We start from the raw sequence: 15,024 nt of genomic DNA on the forward strand, positions 1-15,024 counted from the left end.
AACCAGATTATCAGGTTTCCTCCAGAAATGTTGATAAATGAATAGCTAATTTTTAACAAGGGGATTGTTAAGATGCTAGGAGCTGATTGAAAGATCATTTATTAGAGTGACCTGCACAACAGGGGCCTTTGAGGATTCCCTCCCCAACCCCATTCCTGCCAGAAAGGTAACCCTGAATAGGAAAACAACGGGCTGGGGTGAGGAGGGAACACCCATTGTTTTGTTATCTCAGGTATGCGAAAGAGCCAGTGCCCTGTTAATAAAGAAAATGCGAAACTACCTAAATCAAGTAAAACTGAATTACGATAATAAAATATTGGTGATTTCGGAGCTGCCAGGACTCTGAAGCATTTCATCCAATCTGCTCACTTTACAGATGAGGAGATGGAAGTAGGGAGAGGTTTGAAAACCCATCCAAGTCACGCAGAGAGAGTTAGTGACCTGTATTGGTGTCCACAAATTTGTTTGCTTCTGGGTTAACAGTGTTTAGGTGGCTTTGTAAAACCGTCTGACCTCCAGCATGTGGACTGGATGTCATTAAGCAGTGTGTCCTCCTCCCTTGCTGTTTCCCTCCACCTGTTTCTCAGCATTTCTGCCATCCCTAGCCTGAGAAAAAGCAAGTAACTTTCTGCAGAAAATTCACTTAGACATTCTCCAAAGATATAGTTTCATAAAAACTAAGGAAAGATGAATTCTAGTTCTAACACTTTATATTAATAAAAATACTGAACAGTTACCACTTATTTAGGGCTTATTGTGTGACAGGAACTGAGCTAAATGCTTCGCTGACATACAATCAAAATATTTTTAAGTAGATCCTTACAATAATATGATGAATTTTTAACACCCCAATTTTGCAGATGAGGAAGCTAAGGCTTAGTGTTAAGTAATTTTCTCCAAATCGAGGAGCTAGTAATGATAACAGAGGCATGGCACAAATCCAGGAGAGGCCAAGGCCCTGACCCCTCCTCTTAATCAAAACCTATGTGCTCCCATCCCTACCCCTTACCCTTGTTGATCTTTACGAAATCTTGTTTCCCAGTTTTTATTTCCTCTTGTGTTGCAGACTCAGCTGCTTAGTGGATCTCCAAGGCATCATACTGGTTTCACATAATGTGACTTGGTAAAAGAAAAATGTTAGACAATTTGTGGATAATATTCTAGGTTTGGTTTTTTCTTTTTTGACAAATACTACTGATTATTTTTTATAGTCCTGGCAATTTTTATTTTTAATTATGCCACAACATACCTATAGGATCTTTAATTGCGCATTTTTTAAAGACACTTGAGCACGCAACATTAGGAAACACCAGAGGAGGGCAAATGAGCAAATATAAAATGCTGTTTGTGATTTTCAGTTGGCAGATGCTACAGGCATAATAAGATTTAGCCCTTTTCTGATCAGACCATATGGCTCTTTTGGACAGAATGTTCAGTAGGAAAATGATTTAAGAGATTCAGCTCCAGCCCAAGTTTAGGATGCTTCTAGTACCTGGTACAGAGTAGAAACCAGTAAAATCTTGTTTAGTCAGTGAATGTAAAAAAAAAACCAAAAAGGTAAAAGTAATGGAGAAGGGTCTGAGTTGATTCTCAGATTACACTATATGTCTTTTAAAAAATGAATATATTTATCAAAATATTTTGAGGTAGCTTTCCTACAAGTGCTTATTTGTTAGTTTTAAGATCTATTTTCATTGATTCATGATTTTTTCATTGGATACAAATTTATTGAATGCATGCTATGTGCAGGCTTGATTCTTGTTACTGGGCTTAAAACAGTGAACAAAACGGATAAGCTCTGGCCTCACAGAGCTTAGATTTCAGCAAGGAAAACAATACAACACTAAAAAGAAATAACATTTTTAGTGGTAATCACAGCAACAGTCATTTGATGAAACTACCGAGTCGAGGCAGAATGCTAAGTCCCTCCCTTCCAGCCTGTACACCAATGAAAATGTATAGGGTGACTTGCTGGTGAAACATGAAATACAAGCACAGTGTGCACTGCTTATTGGAAAGTATCAATGTCCATCATACTTTTTACCTAAGGGTACCCTTTAAATCTAACATATGATTATTTTGGCCATAAATTATAAAACAAATAGAAGAACTAACCACTGGGTCCTAGTATCGACATAAATACATTTGTCCATAGCCAATGAATTCAGGCTCTAAATAGTTGAATCTATGTTACAAATGATTATTTTTAGGCATTAACAGATTATGGAATTGTGCTGCTTCTTGATGCTACAGAAACTGTAAAACTAAACACCTTCCTTAATCGTGGACTCATCTACGTAGAACTAGACCAGTATGGCTTTGCACTAGAGGTAAGCCTTCCTGTTGTGTGACCCACTTGATTTTGCACATTGACTTCTGAGAACTAGTGAACAAGATTTTATTATTATCAACTGGCAATATTAATGAGTGGTAGCTCAACTTTAGCAAGAATTCTATTAAAATACTTGAAATGACTAATAGACTCTTTGAAAAAAAATGTATATTTTTGCTTTGTTTGGATTACAGATAAACAGCCAATACATTTTTAAACATTTCTAATTTGATCAAGACCATCACTTCTCTTAAGGGAGTACAGACAAAAGTCAAGTTACTTAGTAAATAAAATGATTCCTGTAATGTGTACTCTGCTGTTTAGTGGTAACTTTCTCAAAATTTTCGTCTTTTCCCTTTGCAAATATAGCAAAATAAATCTGTTTCAAACAGGGCAGGAAATAGTTACTCAGAATGAGTTACTGGTAACAGGCTTTAAAGTGAGTGGTGACAGGCATTCAGAATTATACTAGAAAAAAGTATAGACAAGGTTTTCAAAAGAAACAGGTAGTTTAAAATGTATTTCATTAAAGAATAATTAAATAAAATTCATCATTCTCATTTTAACTTTTTATTTTTATTGTCTGTTTGTAACTCTTGGATTAAGAAACAGAAGGTAAAAATTAAATAGCAATTTGAGATATATAGTTAAATAACAGTTTTGCTTCTTTGTTTCTAAGGAACTGCAACGTAACATTATGGAGTGGAGTGCATCCTGTTCTTTTCACCTCCCAAGATGATTATTTTTCTATTTCTGGAGTCATTTTTTTGAGATTCTGTCCAAATAATCATTTACCTTTGAGGAAGTTTACACTATGAATAGATGTAATCCCAATGTTTGAATACCTTTAAGCTTTTTGATATATTAAAAATATTTTTGAGCTGTATCACTAGGTATACCCTCAGGTAGATGGAGTAAAGAACCTCCCTGTTTGTAGTAGGCAAGAAAACGATGGGCAACAGTGTTGAGGAGGAGAAAGTGAGATAATGGAGGTGGGGAACAAGGGACTGCAGCTGTTAGAGAATTAAATGCAAGGCCCATGTTATTCTCTGAATAAAGATTTATTTAGTACTAAGCAACCACTAAACAACTATTGCACAGTTGCTACACACCGGGTCCTCAACAATGCTGCCCAATTTATAATTGTAACTTACAGAGGAAGAAACTGGTATTCAAAAGAGGTTAAATAAGGTCTTTCCACAGTAAGTACTGGGGTAAGATCTGAACTCAGAACTCACTCGATTCCAAATTCTGTCTTCTTTCAGGCAAGGCGCTGGCATTAATATATGGAGATAAATAAGACAGAGTTCCAGTCTTTGAGGAGCTGATGGTCTAGGGAGAGTCATTCTTGTCCCCTCTTTCCTCACACCCTACATCTGACCCATTAGCAAGTCCAGTCAGCTCTACCACTAAAGTATATTTTGAATTAAATCATTTCTTATAATTGCCACTGCTATCTTCCTTTCAACCAGTAAGTACTGGGGCAAGAGCAGAACTCAGGTTTCAGAACCGAACCATCTCTCTCCTGGACTACTGTAGTAACTTCCCAACTGGCTTAAGGTTCTACTCTTGCCCCTCTACATGCTATTCTCTAAACAGATGCTAGAGAAATCTCTTAAAAATATAAAGTAGATCAAGTTATTCCTTGCTCAAAACCCTCTGATGGCTTCCCATCACACTTAGAATAAAATCTGAACCCTTGACTGTGACCGAGCAAGACCTTACTTGATATGACTGCTGCTCACCTCTGATCTCATTGTCAAACATTCTCTTCTCTCCACTAGTCATGCCACCCTGGCCTTTTCTTACTCCTTGGAAATGCTGGGCTCCCTTGCTGCCCCAGGACCTTTACACGAGCGAGTCCCCATGCATATAGCACTCTTCCTCGTGATCTGTGTATGATCCATGCCCTTGTTTCATTTAGGTTTCTGCTGAAATGTGACCTCTTCAGTCAAAAAGGTAGAAAATAAACTAAAATGGAATATAAAAAAATGTTAAAAGAATCCCAAATAAGTCTAGGAAGAGGAAGCAGAGGAACAGAAATGGAGGAAACCAGCAGAAAAGAAATAATAAAATAGTAGACCAAAATCCAGCCACACCAGTGGTTATATTAAATGGAAATAGTCAAAATACAACAATGAAAGTCATGAAAATGTCCGATTGGAATTTTGTAAAAGTGCCAACTATATTTTGGCAACCAAAAACACATTTTAGATATAGTGTTATAGATAGGTAACAACAAAAAGCTGGAAAAGATATACAACAGAAACGCAAATTGAAAGCAAAAAATTCAATTTTTCTCTATGTGAAGTTAAAAAATTAAAACAACTAAAAAAAGATGTGGGCAGGGGAAGAAGCAATGAAATATATAAGACTGAGTAATTAGAGGTCTGCATGAAAAACCAAGAGAAAGCAGAATCTTTAAAAACAGTTTTAGTGGGAAAGATTGATTAACAGAGAAGCTGACTAGCTTGAGTGCTGAAAACATTAGTTATTTGAGAGCTGTATGCCCTTCATAGGAACACTTTGTTCAGGAAGCATTTTGACTGGGCTTGTTTGTGAAGTTAATGGCTAAGTTAACCAGAAGTGAATGGGTTAAGAACACTTGTTTTCCTCTTTTCCCTCTGAAAACCTACCAAGATAATAGTAAAGGAATAAAAAAAGATATAATGCTGCAAGTTTACAGATAGTAGAGAAGAGATGTTCAGGCACCTCAAACTGCCATTCTCAATCTAAATGCCTCAAACTTAAATATAAATGGGTAGCCAAGGATCAAAGCTTAAGGGAAATGAAATAGAGACTAAAACAAACAAACAAGTTATCATAAGTGTATAGCAGTGGTCCCCAACCTTTTTGGTACCAGGGACCAGTTTCATGGAAGATAATTTTTTCAGGGGATTCAGGCGGCAGGGTGGCGGAGTAATGGTTTCGGGATGAAACTGTTCCATCTCAGATCATGGGGCATTAGATTCTCATAAGGGGCACACAACCTAGATCCTCACATGCAGAGTTCACAATAAGGTTTGCACTCCTATGAGAATCCAGTGCTGCTGCTGATCTGACAGGAGGCAGAGCTCAGGCAATAATGCTTACCTGTGGCTCACCTCCTACTGTGATTGAGATGTAAGATTGAGATGTAGATTGAGACTGAGATGTAGATCTACATCTCATATACCAGGGGTCCCCAACCCCTGGTATACAGAGCTGATGGGAGAAGAGGAGGCATGTGAAGTGGTAGTATGAGACAGCTAAATTCTATTCTATGTGGTACACATTAGTGGCTGTGTGGTTTGTTATTTATCATCCTTATATTAGAGAGAGAATTAATGCAGAAGAGAAAAATTATAATATTAAATAACAGTGGCTAACTTTATTCTAAGTAATGCTAATAGTCATCTTTTATGTCTATCGTTGATAATTACTGCCTAATTACCATGTAGTATAATAATGATTATATAGAGAGAGTCAAGTTCACTTTTGTAAGTTTCATCTGATTACAAAACTAAATTTATTTTAGCCTTTTAAGTTACATGGTCATCCTTGAAACTTCCCAAAATTAATGGGAATGTTTGTAATAAAGCTCACTTACACTTGTAAGTTTGCCTTAATTTTAGCAAAAAAAAAAAAAAAAAAAATCCTCCTAGAGAGATGTCTGGAAGCATTTTATTAGATTATATTTGATCAGACAATAATTAAAAAAATTTTCTTCCAAATAGTTCCATTTGGAAGCATAGTATCAAATATGCTTCTTGAATCAATGTGGGGTGTCCACATCTACAGATTGAACTGTGACTAATACTGCGTCCTCCAGCAGGATCTCTGAGTGCTCAGATTAACCTTAATACTCCCTCTTCCACCCCCAATAACAGCAGAAAATTTATCCTACCCTTCAAAGACAGCCTCTTCCCTTTGACATAGCCAGGGAGGGTTTGTGGAAGGGAGGAGGAGGGGGAGGGAAAGGGAGAGTGTGGGCTTTGATTAGCTCCTTTCTGGCTGGGTAGTGTCCTTTGGGGCTGCAGATTTCTGATGTCTGGCTTCCAGGAAGGAAGCCTGGAGGGATTTCCTTTTGCCACTCCACAGAAGAGTGTAATATTCCCCACTGCTCTGCTTGATCAAGTGAAATCACAACAAATACTGTCCGGGAAGATTCCTGCTGAAGCAGTCTTCTGGGGAAAAAGCAGTGCTATTTTCATTCCTTCATAGATTCAGGACTCTTTCAGAAGCCCTTCCTATATTATAGCAATCAGTAAAATCAATCTACATCTCATATATAAAGCATAGGTAAATATCATGCAGTTGACATGATATAATATTTTGTTTTGCTGTTATATATTTAAATATTTTCTTAATTTAAATGTAGCGATGTTCTTATTTTACTTTAGGCCTCAAATATTTCTGTAGGACTTTGAAAAGCCATGAGCTTCAGACACTGTCCCTGGGGCCTGATAAAGGAAAGAGCTCTGGGCTACCGTGGCAGGATCTCTTGTGGACTTAGCCCTTCCAGTGCTTTGAAACAGCCTCTTTCTAGGGGCCACTGGGATCCTTCCCAGCTGACTTCCCTAACTTCAGATCTGGGGATTAGAGTTTCCATTTCTCCCTTGCAGGAGAGCTTATGGATCCTTGACAAGAGACAATTTCTCACCAGAAGTGTGGATTCCAAAGGCAGGAGCAGCCCCAGCTCATCCACACAGACCCTTTCCCCAACCTGGATGCCTGTTTGTCCTATAGTCATATAACATCAAAGGTTCTCTCCCGGTGCATTTCCTTTTCTGTCTAGATAGAGAAGTCTCCAGAGGAGTTCACTGGGAATAGACAATAGAAAGAAAGTAAATGAGATAGATACCTCATTACCCATTGCAGGTCAAAACCATAGGAAAAAATCCCCATTCTTGAGTAGAGACCAGTAGTACAAGATTCTGAGTGAGTCTACAATAATAGGTTTCCTTTGTTTCATCTGTTCTTATTTGATGTGCTACTACAAGGAAAATATAAAGTTTTAGAAAGATGTGTATTTTAATGCTTGTGTCACATGTATTTAGGAAGATGTATATCTTAATGCTTGTGTCATTGTGGAATCACAGTTAGAAGGAAGTTTAAGATAGCACATAAAATAATGTTGCAAAATTAACAAAAGCTTATAACATTATTTCAGGATTTTAAACAAGCTGCACTGATAAGCCAGACTAACGGGAGCCTTTGTCACGCCACTGCCATGTGCCATCACAGGTATGGAGTGCAATTGATGTCAAAGTGGAATCAAGCAGGACCATCAGACTTATCTAATTATCACCCCATAAACAAGCCAGGAGAGAATGGAAGAAACTGGGAGAAACTGTGAATGCGATAGAGTACAAAAATGGGGAGGGACACAGAGAGTTCCCTGTGTAGACGCGGGGACCACACTTAGTGTTCCTCAGCACCCTTCTGCCTTCCAATAGACTGTTTTACACAAATTAGCAGGCAAATGCTTCCATCATGGCACTGGGCAGAGTTCATCTGATCCAAGCGTAGGTGCTGGGAAAGGATCATGGCAATATATGGAATAAAATTATGCATAGCTCAAAATATCTAAGCATAAAATAATTTATTTTGTTTGTAAAGTGGGGCTGACTTTTATAAAGTCTCTTTCCTGGAAGAAAGGGTGATTTTTAAAAATTATTCATTTTTAAGATAATTTTGCATTTAAAAACATAACTGAATCTAATACTAAGTAAAAAACGCCGGCAAATATCTATAAAAAACACAATACTTAAAGCAAAATTACTTCTTCCTGGGTTTATTATAAAAATAAGTTATAGAAGAAGAGATGAAAACACTTACATAAGGTTAAAATATAGAAGATAATCAGCTTAAAATATACTCTGAAATAATATTATAGTATATAGACTTTGCTAGCCATAATGTTTATGTTTCTACATATACATTTTACATCATAAAATTAACTTTTGGTAATTTTGCTTTTACAATTATAGAGATTCAGCCTGCGAGGATTTTAATATGTGATGAAATGTATTTGGTTAAATAATAGTTTATAGCTTTTTTTCCCCTAAGAAACAAATAATACCAGTTAATTTGGAGGATTAAGTTAGAATAGTTCCAAATTATGTAGACTAGGCTGTATAAATACCCAGTTTAGAGAGTAAACATAGTTTGAATTATTTAGGAAATTGACATCCTTTTCTCTTTGAGGACATATATAGTACAGCTACATTTTCCTATGAAAGTTTTTTTTTTTAATTTTATGAGCAGAGTAATACCATAACTGGAACTTCTGAAGGTGTCTTTGTGTTAAAAGGCCAAACTGGTCTTAGACCTTTCATTTTGTACAGACAGCAAAACCCGGTCATACCATTGTCTATTTTAATCCAGCAACTTTTGTACAATCTATCTCCTTAAGTAATTGTCATTCTTAAGAAGAGATGGAATAACGATGACTGATGTGTTTGTTTTGGTGTGTGGGTGAAGACCAAAAGTGTCCGAGCTCGTTGCATTCTGTTAAAACTGAAAACAGGCTCCAAAACTACTCTCTACCTCACTCCTATGTTTAGCAACCATTAGAGCCAGTAAATTTCTCTGTATGTCAGTTCGCAATCTCTTTTATGAAATGTAATCACTGGGTATATATGGGAGAGCCTCCTTAAGCTGATACTGCTTTGCAATTCCAAATAACCAACTTTCATAACCCAACTAGAATCTCTATTGTTCTTTAATAAAAGTAGAATTTAAATCAACTGTAAACCTCTGAAAACTCAGAGTCCCAGTTCCACGTGTTTTGAGTTCTAAGTTTTGCTGAATTTAACAATATGGAGTGTTTAGTGATTGGTTATATTTATTTCAGGAAAAATATTTTTTGCTTTTCTAGGTGAGATATAACAACCTTATACCACAGATGCATGGACTGTAACTATGGGGATTCATTCCTGATGTGTCTTACAGTAGGGAAAGTAAACATTTTCTCATTAGGAAAAATTCTTTAAATAAATAAATTTTTAAATTTTAAGGCTTTGATCTTTGATCTCGTGGGGTTGCAGACTTTTGAAGTATCCTTTGTATATCTCTGGTTCTCACTCTTGTGGTTGCTAGGAGACAACATTCCTTAGGCTTGAATATCCTACTTGTTGCCCAATTTAGTCACCACGAGTGTTACGGTAGAATTAATTTTTAGAACTGAGAATGCCACTTTCATATTTCAAAAAATAATACCATAGAGGGAGATTACTCAGAGTCATATATCCTATCTACTTTTTACTTCAGCACATTTATTTTACTATTCTTACATATTGGGGCATAAAATATTTTTGAGTCTTTAACTCTTCAAGCCAGATTCTTTAGTTTGGGGAGGGATTTGTGATTTATTTATACAACTCAGTAGGGCACATCTGGTCACGTATGTGATTCATTTGGAAAATGCAGTGGGCCTTTGTGTCTGTGGCCTAGTGGACAAGCTCAGCACACGGTCTCTTGTTCACAGAATGCTGTAAGTAGAATCATGCACCTCCAGTAAGTGATCACATTGCTCTAGGTTTATGTGAACACATTTTATTTTAGAAAAACTCATTTAACATACCTTTACACTTGTGGTAACTGATGCTTAACAATTTATATCTCATTGAACGTGTAACCTGACAAGAACATAGATATTCTGCCACATTTTCCCATTGGCTAACTGCCATGCAGTTACTTAACAAGGGCTTCAACCTTTAGGACACTGTGACAGACACATATTCAGAGATGTAATTACAGTGGCATCTGCTGATTTTTTTTTTCCTGGTCTATTGGTGCAGGAGGCTGGGAATCCTCTGATTTTCAGCACTTTCACCTCCCTGGACTTGATTTTAGTTACTCTCGGCTTTGAGGAGCTTGCTAGATGTCTTTCAAGATCTCTTTTCAGCTTTAAGATTTAATGATTATTTACTTGGTCTGAACAGACTAGCTGCTCATTAAACATTTGTGCTGATAACTTGATGGGTACAGAAAAATAGCTTCAATCACTGCCATTTGGTAATTCACAACTTATATGACATGGTGGTGAGCTTCAGTTTGCTGCCTCATTTTTCTAATTGGTTAGGCTATACAGGAGGGAAGATTGTATTTCATAAACCATATATTAGAATATGTACTCACAAAGGATTCTTAATTTCACTGGGTAAGAGGGGCCAGGGTGTATGATGCAATTTGGATGTCAATATTACATTGAAATATTCATTTCAATGAATTTGGTGGAGAATATGAGAGAAGGGGATTTCCCTGGAAATGTCCATTGACATGGTCACCATAGATATGCATCATAAGTAAATGCTTCACTACCCACAGATAGAAATACTAAACACAACAAAACCTGTCAACTAAATGCATTTTACACAGAATGACTATTATTCCTGATAAGGAATTTGTTATGCTATGTTTAGAATTATTGTTATACTAGAGTGAGAAGGCACTTGGAAAGGCAAAGTGGGCTTCTCCTTCTTCTTCTTCTTCTTCTTCTTCTTCTTCTTCTTCTTCCTCTTCCTCTTCTTCTTCTTCCTCTTCTTCCTCTTCTTTCTTCTTCTTTTTTCTTTTCTTTTTTTTTTTGAGATGGAGTCTTACTCTGTTGCCCCGGCTGGAGTGCAATGGTATGACCTCGGCTCACTGCAACCTCTGCCTCCCGGGTTCAAGCAATTCTCATGACTCAGCCTTCTAAGTAGTTGGGACTAGAGGTGCATACCACCATGCCTGGCTAGTTTTTTGTACTTTTAGTAGAGAGGGGGTTTCACCATGTTGGCCAAGCTGGTCTTGAACTCCTGACCCCAGATGATCCACCTGTCCCGGCCTCCCAAAGTGCTGGGATGACAGACATGAGCTACCGTGCCTGGCCCAACTTTTACTTCTTAAATAGTGCCAATTATCAGGAAAGAGAGCACAATTTCATTGTATACTACTTGAGGAAAGTGACCTTGTGTTTTCTGAGTAACTCAAAAGGCAGCATCTGATTCCCATATGTGGACGTTAACCTTTGCTTGCTTGTAACATCATAAGCAAGCTTTCTTAAAGCTTCACTGTGGATTGTTGTGTGATCTTCTAGAAGAACACCTGTTGCACCACATTTGGGAAACATGGAGCAAGTATCGCAAGTACCTGTTATTTTTCATGGCCTGGACAAGCATTAAAAAAATACTGTATCACATTGTGAGAAACTGAATTGCCTTTCAGTTTCAAAATGAATTCTTTATCAAACCTTCTGAACACATCAAGGAGAATGTGTCAGCTAAGAGCTAGCCTTTTTTTTTTTTTTTTTTTTTGAGACGGAGTTTCGCTTTTGTTGCCCGGGCTGGAGTGCAGTGGCACGATCTCGGCTCACTGCAACCTTTGCCTTCCAGTTTCAAGCGATTCTCCTGTCTTAGCCTCCCGAGTAGCTGGGACTACAGGGGCCTGCCACCACACTTGGCTAATTTTTGTATCTTTAGTAGAGACGGGGTGTCACCATGTTGGCCAGGCTGGTTTCGAACTCCTGACCTCGTGATCCACCCACCTCGGCCTCCCAAAGTGCTGTGATTACAGGCGTGAGCCACCGCGCCCGGCCAGAGCTAGTCTTTAAAAACTTTGTTTGTAATCGATGGTGCAGCACTCAGGCTGTTTTCTGCAGAGTAAAGTATCCAGCTCCAAGCTTATTATTTTTGCTTATTATTTTATTTATGGCATGAGATAATTTTTCAACTTACGGTATTTAAATTAATTTGCTTTTAAAAATAAATTTAGTTAAGTAAAAAAAGTGAGTTGACTTAAAAGAAAATATTTAGTAAACGATAGTGTAGGTGGAACCTGGGGCAACTTTCATGAAGGAAGGGGCAGTTTGGGAATCACTGGTTTAAGAGATACTCTTGAGTAACCTCTAGAAGATGATAATTTCTGGAACAGTTTATCCTGGGTTCCATGTATTTTATAAAGGAAAAATTGGCAAAGTAGTGATACATCTTATTAAAATTTGAAACCTGTTTGAGAAGTAATGAAGAGAATGGAAGGGAGATATAATCTTTATTGGGTGAAGGTTTCTGTGCTAGGTGTTCTTCACATGTTGTCATCTGATCCTTGTAACAACCTTGAAAAATTAATATTAATTTGCATGTTCAGGCTCAAATCTAAACTCCAAGACTTTCTTCTGGCTACCTTGTTGAGATACCAGCTCACTGGTTCTTGTGCACCAACCACAGGTATATAATAGGTGCAGAATGTGTGGTAGAGGTGGCTGTGTGGAAAAGCATGGATTTTGGAGTAAGGCTTACCTGAATCTCAGATATTTTCTCTGTGCAAACATAGTATGTTAGTTACTATGCTGTTACCTGTGTGCAAACTTTTCTGTGCCATAATTTTCCTTTCATCTGTAAAATGTAGATAATTATAACTAGCTTACAGAATTGTTGGAAGTATTAAAGGAAATACCATATGTTAAGTACTTAGCACAGTACCTGGTAAGTAAACAGTGCTAGTTACTAGTTTCCTTATTCCATTCCATTTTCAAAAATCCTAGACTCTCTCCATGTTAATTGAAACTAAATATTATTATTAGATATGCATATGAAATGGAGAAGTGACTTTATATGCCCATGAACAAATATTTGATGCCTTTAACAGCCTTAACCTCCACCACAAGAGAGTAATTAGGGAGGACAGAGAGAGTTATCATTTAGCCAAATACATTCACAAGTTGATAAATAAAATGCATTTTACTTTTTTCTCTCCCCTCGTCTCCTGGTGTCCACAGTGAAATGGCCTGCCTTTATAGGAGATCTGATGTAAGGACTCCCATGTGATGAAAATCTGGCTGTTTTCATTGTATAAGGAAATATTAAATACATATAAATAAGTTTAATCTAATTTTGAAAGTACATTTCATCAATAGTAGCATATGTTTTTCTATACTAGTAATTGATACCTGTTAAAAACAGATATAAGAATGCCATGTGGACTTTGATAACTTGAAAAAGATCCAGAATATCATCCCATCACATTCTGCTATGAAAATGACCCTTTCTTGCTGTCTTTCCTTTTGCCAAAATCTTCAAAGGACCTGTCACACTTCCTTAGGTCATATGGACTTATGTGCCTACCTCCTACAATGGATAATAGAAATGGAGATTTTTTAATGAGTCAATTCAAATCTTTATGGAAAAGTCAGTTACAGGAAAACATTGTATATGTCACCAGAATGCATCAGTTCACCAGAAGGCATCAATATTTTTATTTATCTGCAGAATTAATGAATTTGAAGAAGCTGTCAATTTCTTTACCTGGGCTCTTAAAATTAACCCATGTTTTCTGGATGCTTATGTTGGACGGGGAAATTCTTACATGGAATACGGTCATGATGAAGCCACCAAGCAAGCACAGAAAGACTTTCTGAAAGCACTGCATATTAATCCAGCATACATGAAAGCCAGAATTAGTTTTGGCTATAATTTGCAGGTAATATAGCAACATTTTGAGCATTAAAAGCATCTTTTGGGGAGAAAGAATATATTTGGCTCTTTCCTGGCAATGGGAGTATATGTTATTTCTTTGGTTATGAACATTTACCTTTTCCTTACTTTTAGGTTACAGAGTAGCAGTGGGAGCAGGGGTTTAGTTAGTTATAGAGAGACTGCCTGGATCTGGATCAGCCTGGGGAGCTGGTAGGCTGGTTAGATGAAAATCTTTTGAACCTGAGCTTTGTTTATGTCTGCACCCCTCCCTACCTTCCTTCTCACTTACAAACAACTTTTAAAATTTGCCTGATGAAGTTCATCTATAAAAACCTGGGTAACATTTATTTTACTAGCTTATATACCTAGGCCCCACAGGTTTTGTCCTATTGCATTAGTGGAAAGCTAAAGGGAAGAAAATTAGCCATTACTGGATCACAGTAGAAATTTGCAAAGTCCATTTAAAGAGAGGGATTTCCAAGGCAGCTAGAGCTGACTGCAATCCAGTGAAATGTGTTAAGATCATCATCATTCATTGCATTCGACAGACATTAACCGAGCACTACATATAGAACGGAAACTGCTCTAGGCCTAGGGGTATAGCAATGAACAAGATTATACTTCCTTCTTCTTGCAGAGTTTACTACCCAGTGGAGAGATAGGCATCAAACAATTAATCGTATGAATAATTGATTATAATCATGATAAGTGCAACAAAGGAAAAGGATGAGTTTTAGTATAACTTGTAGAAAAATAACCTAGCTTTGTTTGAGAGGTGAGAGAAAGCTTTTTGAGAAATTAACAATGTTGAGGTGTGAAAGCAGGGGCTGTGGCTAGGATACAGTGTTCCGTAGAGTGAAACCCGCCCATCAGAAAGTCTTGTAAGAAGGAGACAAGAGGGCCCAAGTGAATGGAATGTTATGGGCAAAGGGAGCAGGGCATGAGATGAGATGAAGCTGGAGTTAAAGGCCTTATGGTCCAGTTAAAAATGTGAATTGCATTAATAGGAGAAGTGACATCAAATTTGCATTTTATGATGATCTCACTGGGTGTATAGCAACCTGAAAAAGAATTGAAAAGCACAGCAGTGTAAAGAATTGAGTCAGGAAGGAGGACTGCAAAAGGAGAGTTAGTCCCATCTGAGTTCTGTCTGGGGAAAGAGCAACAGTTTGTTCAACAAATACTTACAGATTCCTTTACTATTTGCCTAGCACTAGAAATATAGAAATGAGCACAACAGATGTGGTCTGGAGCAGA

General features: G+C 37.3%; 1 protein-coding gene across 1 annotated transcript in view; it reads left to right on the top strand.

The window, feature by feature from the left end:
• TTC6 (tetratricopeptide repeat domain 6) overlaps nucleotides 1-15,024 on the top strand; it is a 227,296-nt gene that overhangs the window by 195,448 nt on the left and 16,824 nt on the right. Inside the window, exons 26-28 of the mRNA XM_054530057.2 lie at nucleotides 2,211-2,330; nucleotides 7,485-7,558; nucleotides 13,561-13,771. Coding sequence (XP_054386032.2) covers nucleotides 2,211-2,330; nucleotides 7,485-7,558; nucleotides 13,561-13,771 — 405 coding nt within the window. The remainder of the gene's footprint in view (nucleotides 1-2,210; nucleotides 2,331-7,484; nucleotides 7,559-13,560; nucleotides 13,772-15,024) is intronic.

The sequence above is a fragment of the Pongo abelii genome, chromosome 15, assembly GCF_028885655.2.
Source record: "Pongo abelii isolate AG06213 chromosome 15, NHGRI_mPonAbe1-v2.0_pri, whole genome shotgun sequence".
In the NCBI taxonomy this organism is placed as follows: domain Eukaryota; kingdom Metazoa; phylum Chordata; class Mammalia; order Primates; family Hominidae; genus Pongo; species Pongo abelii.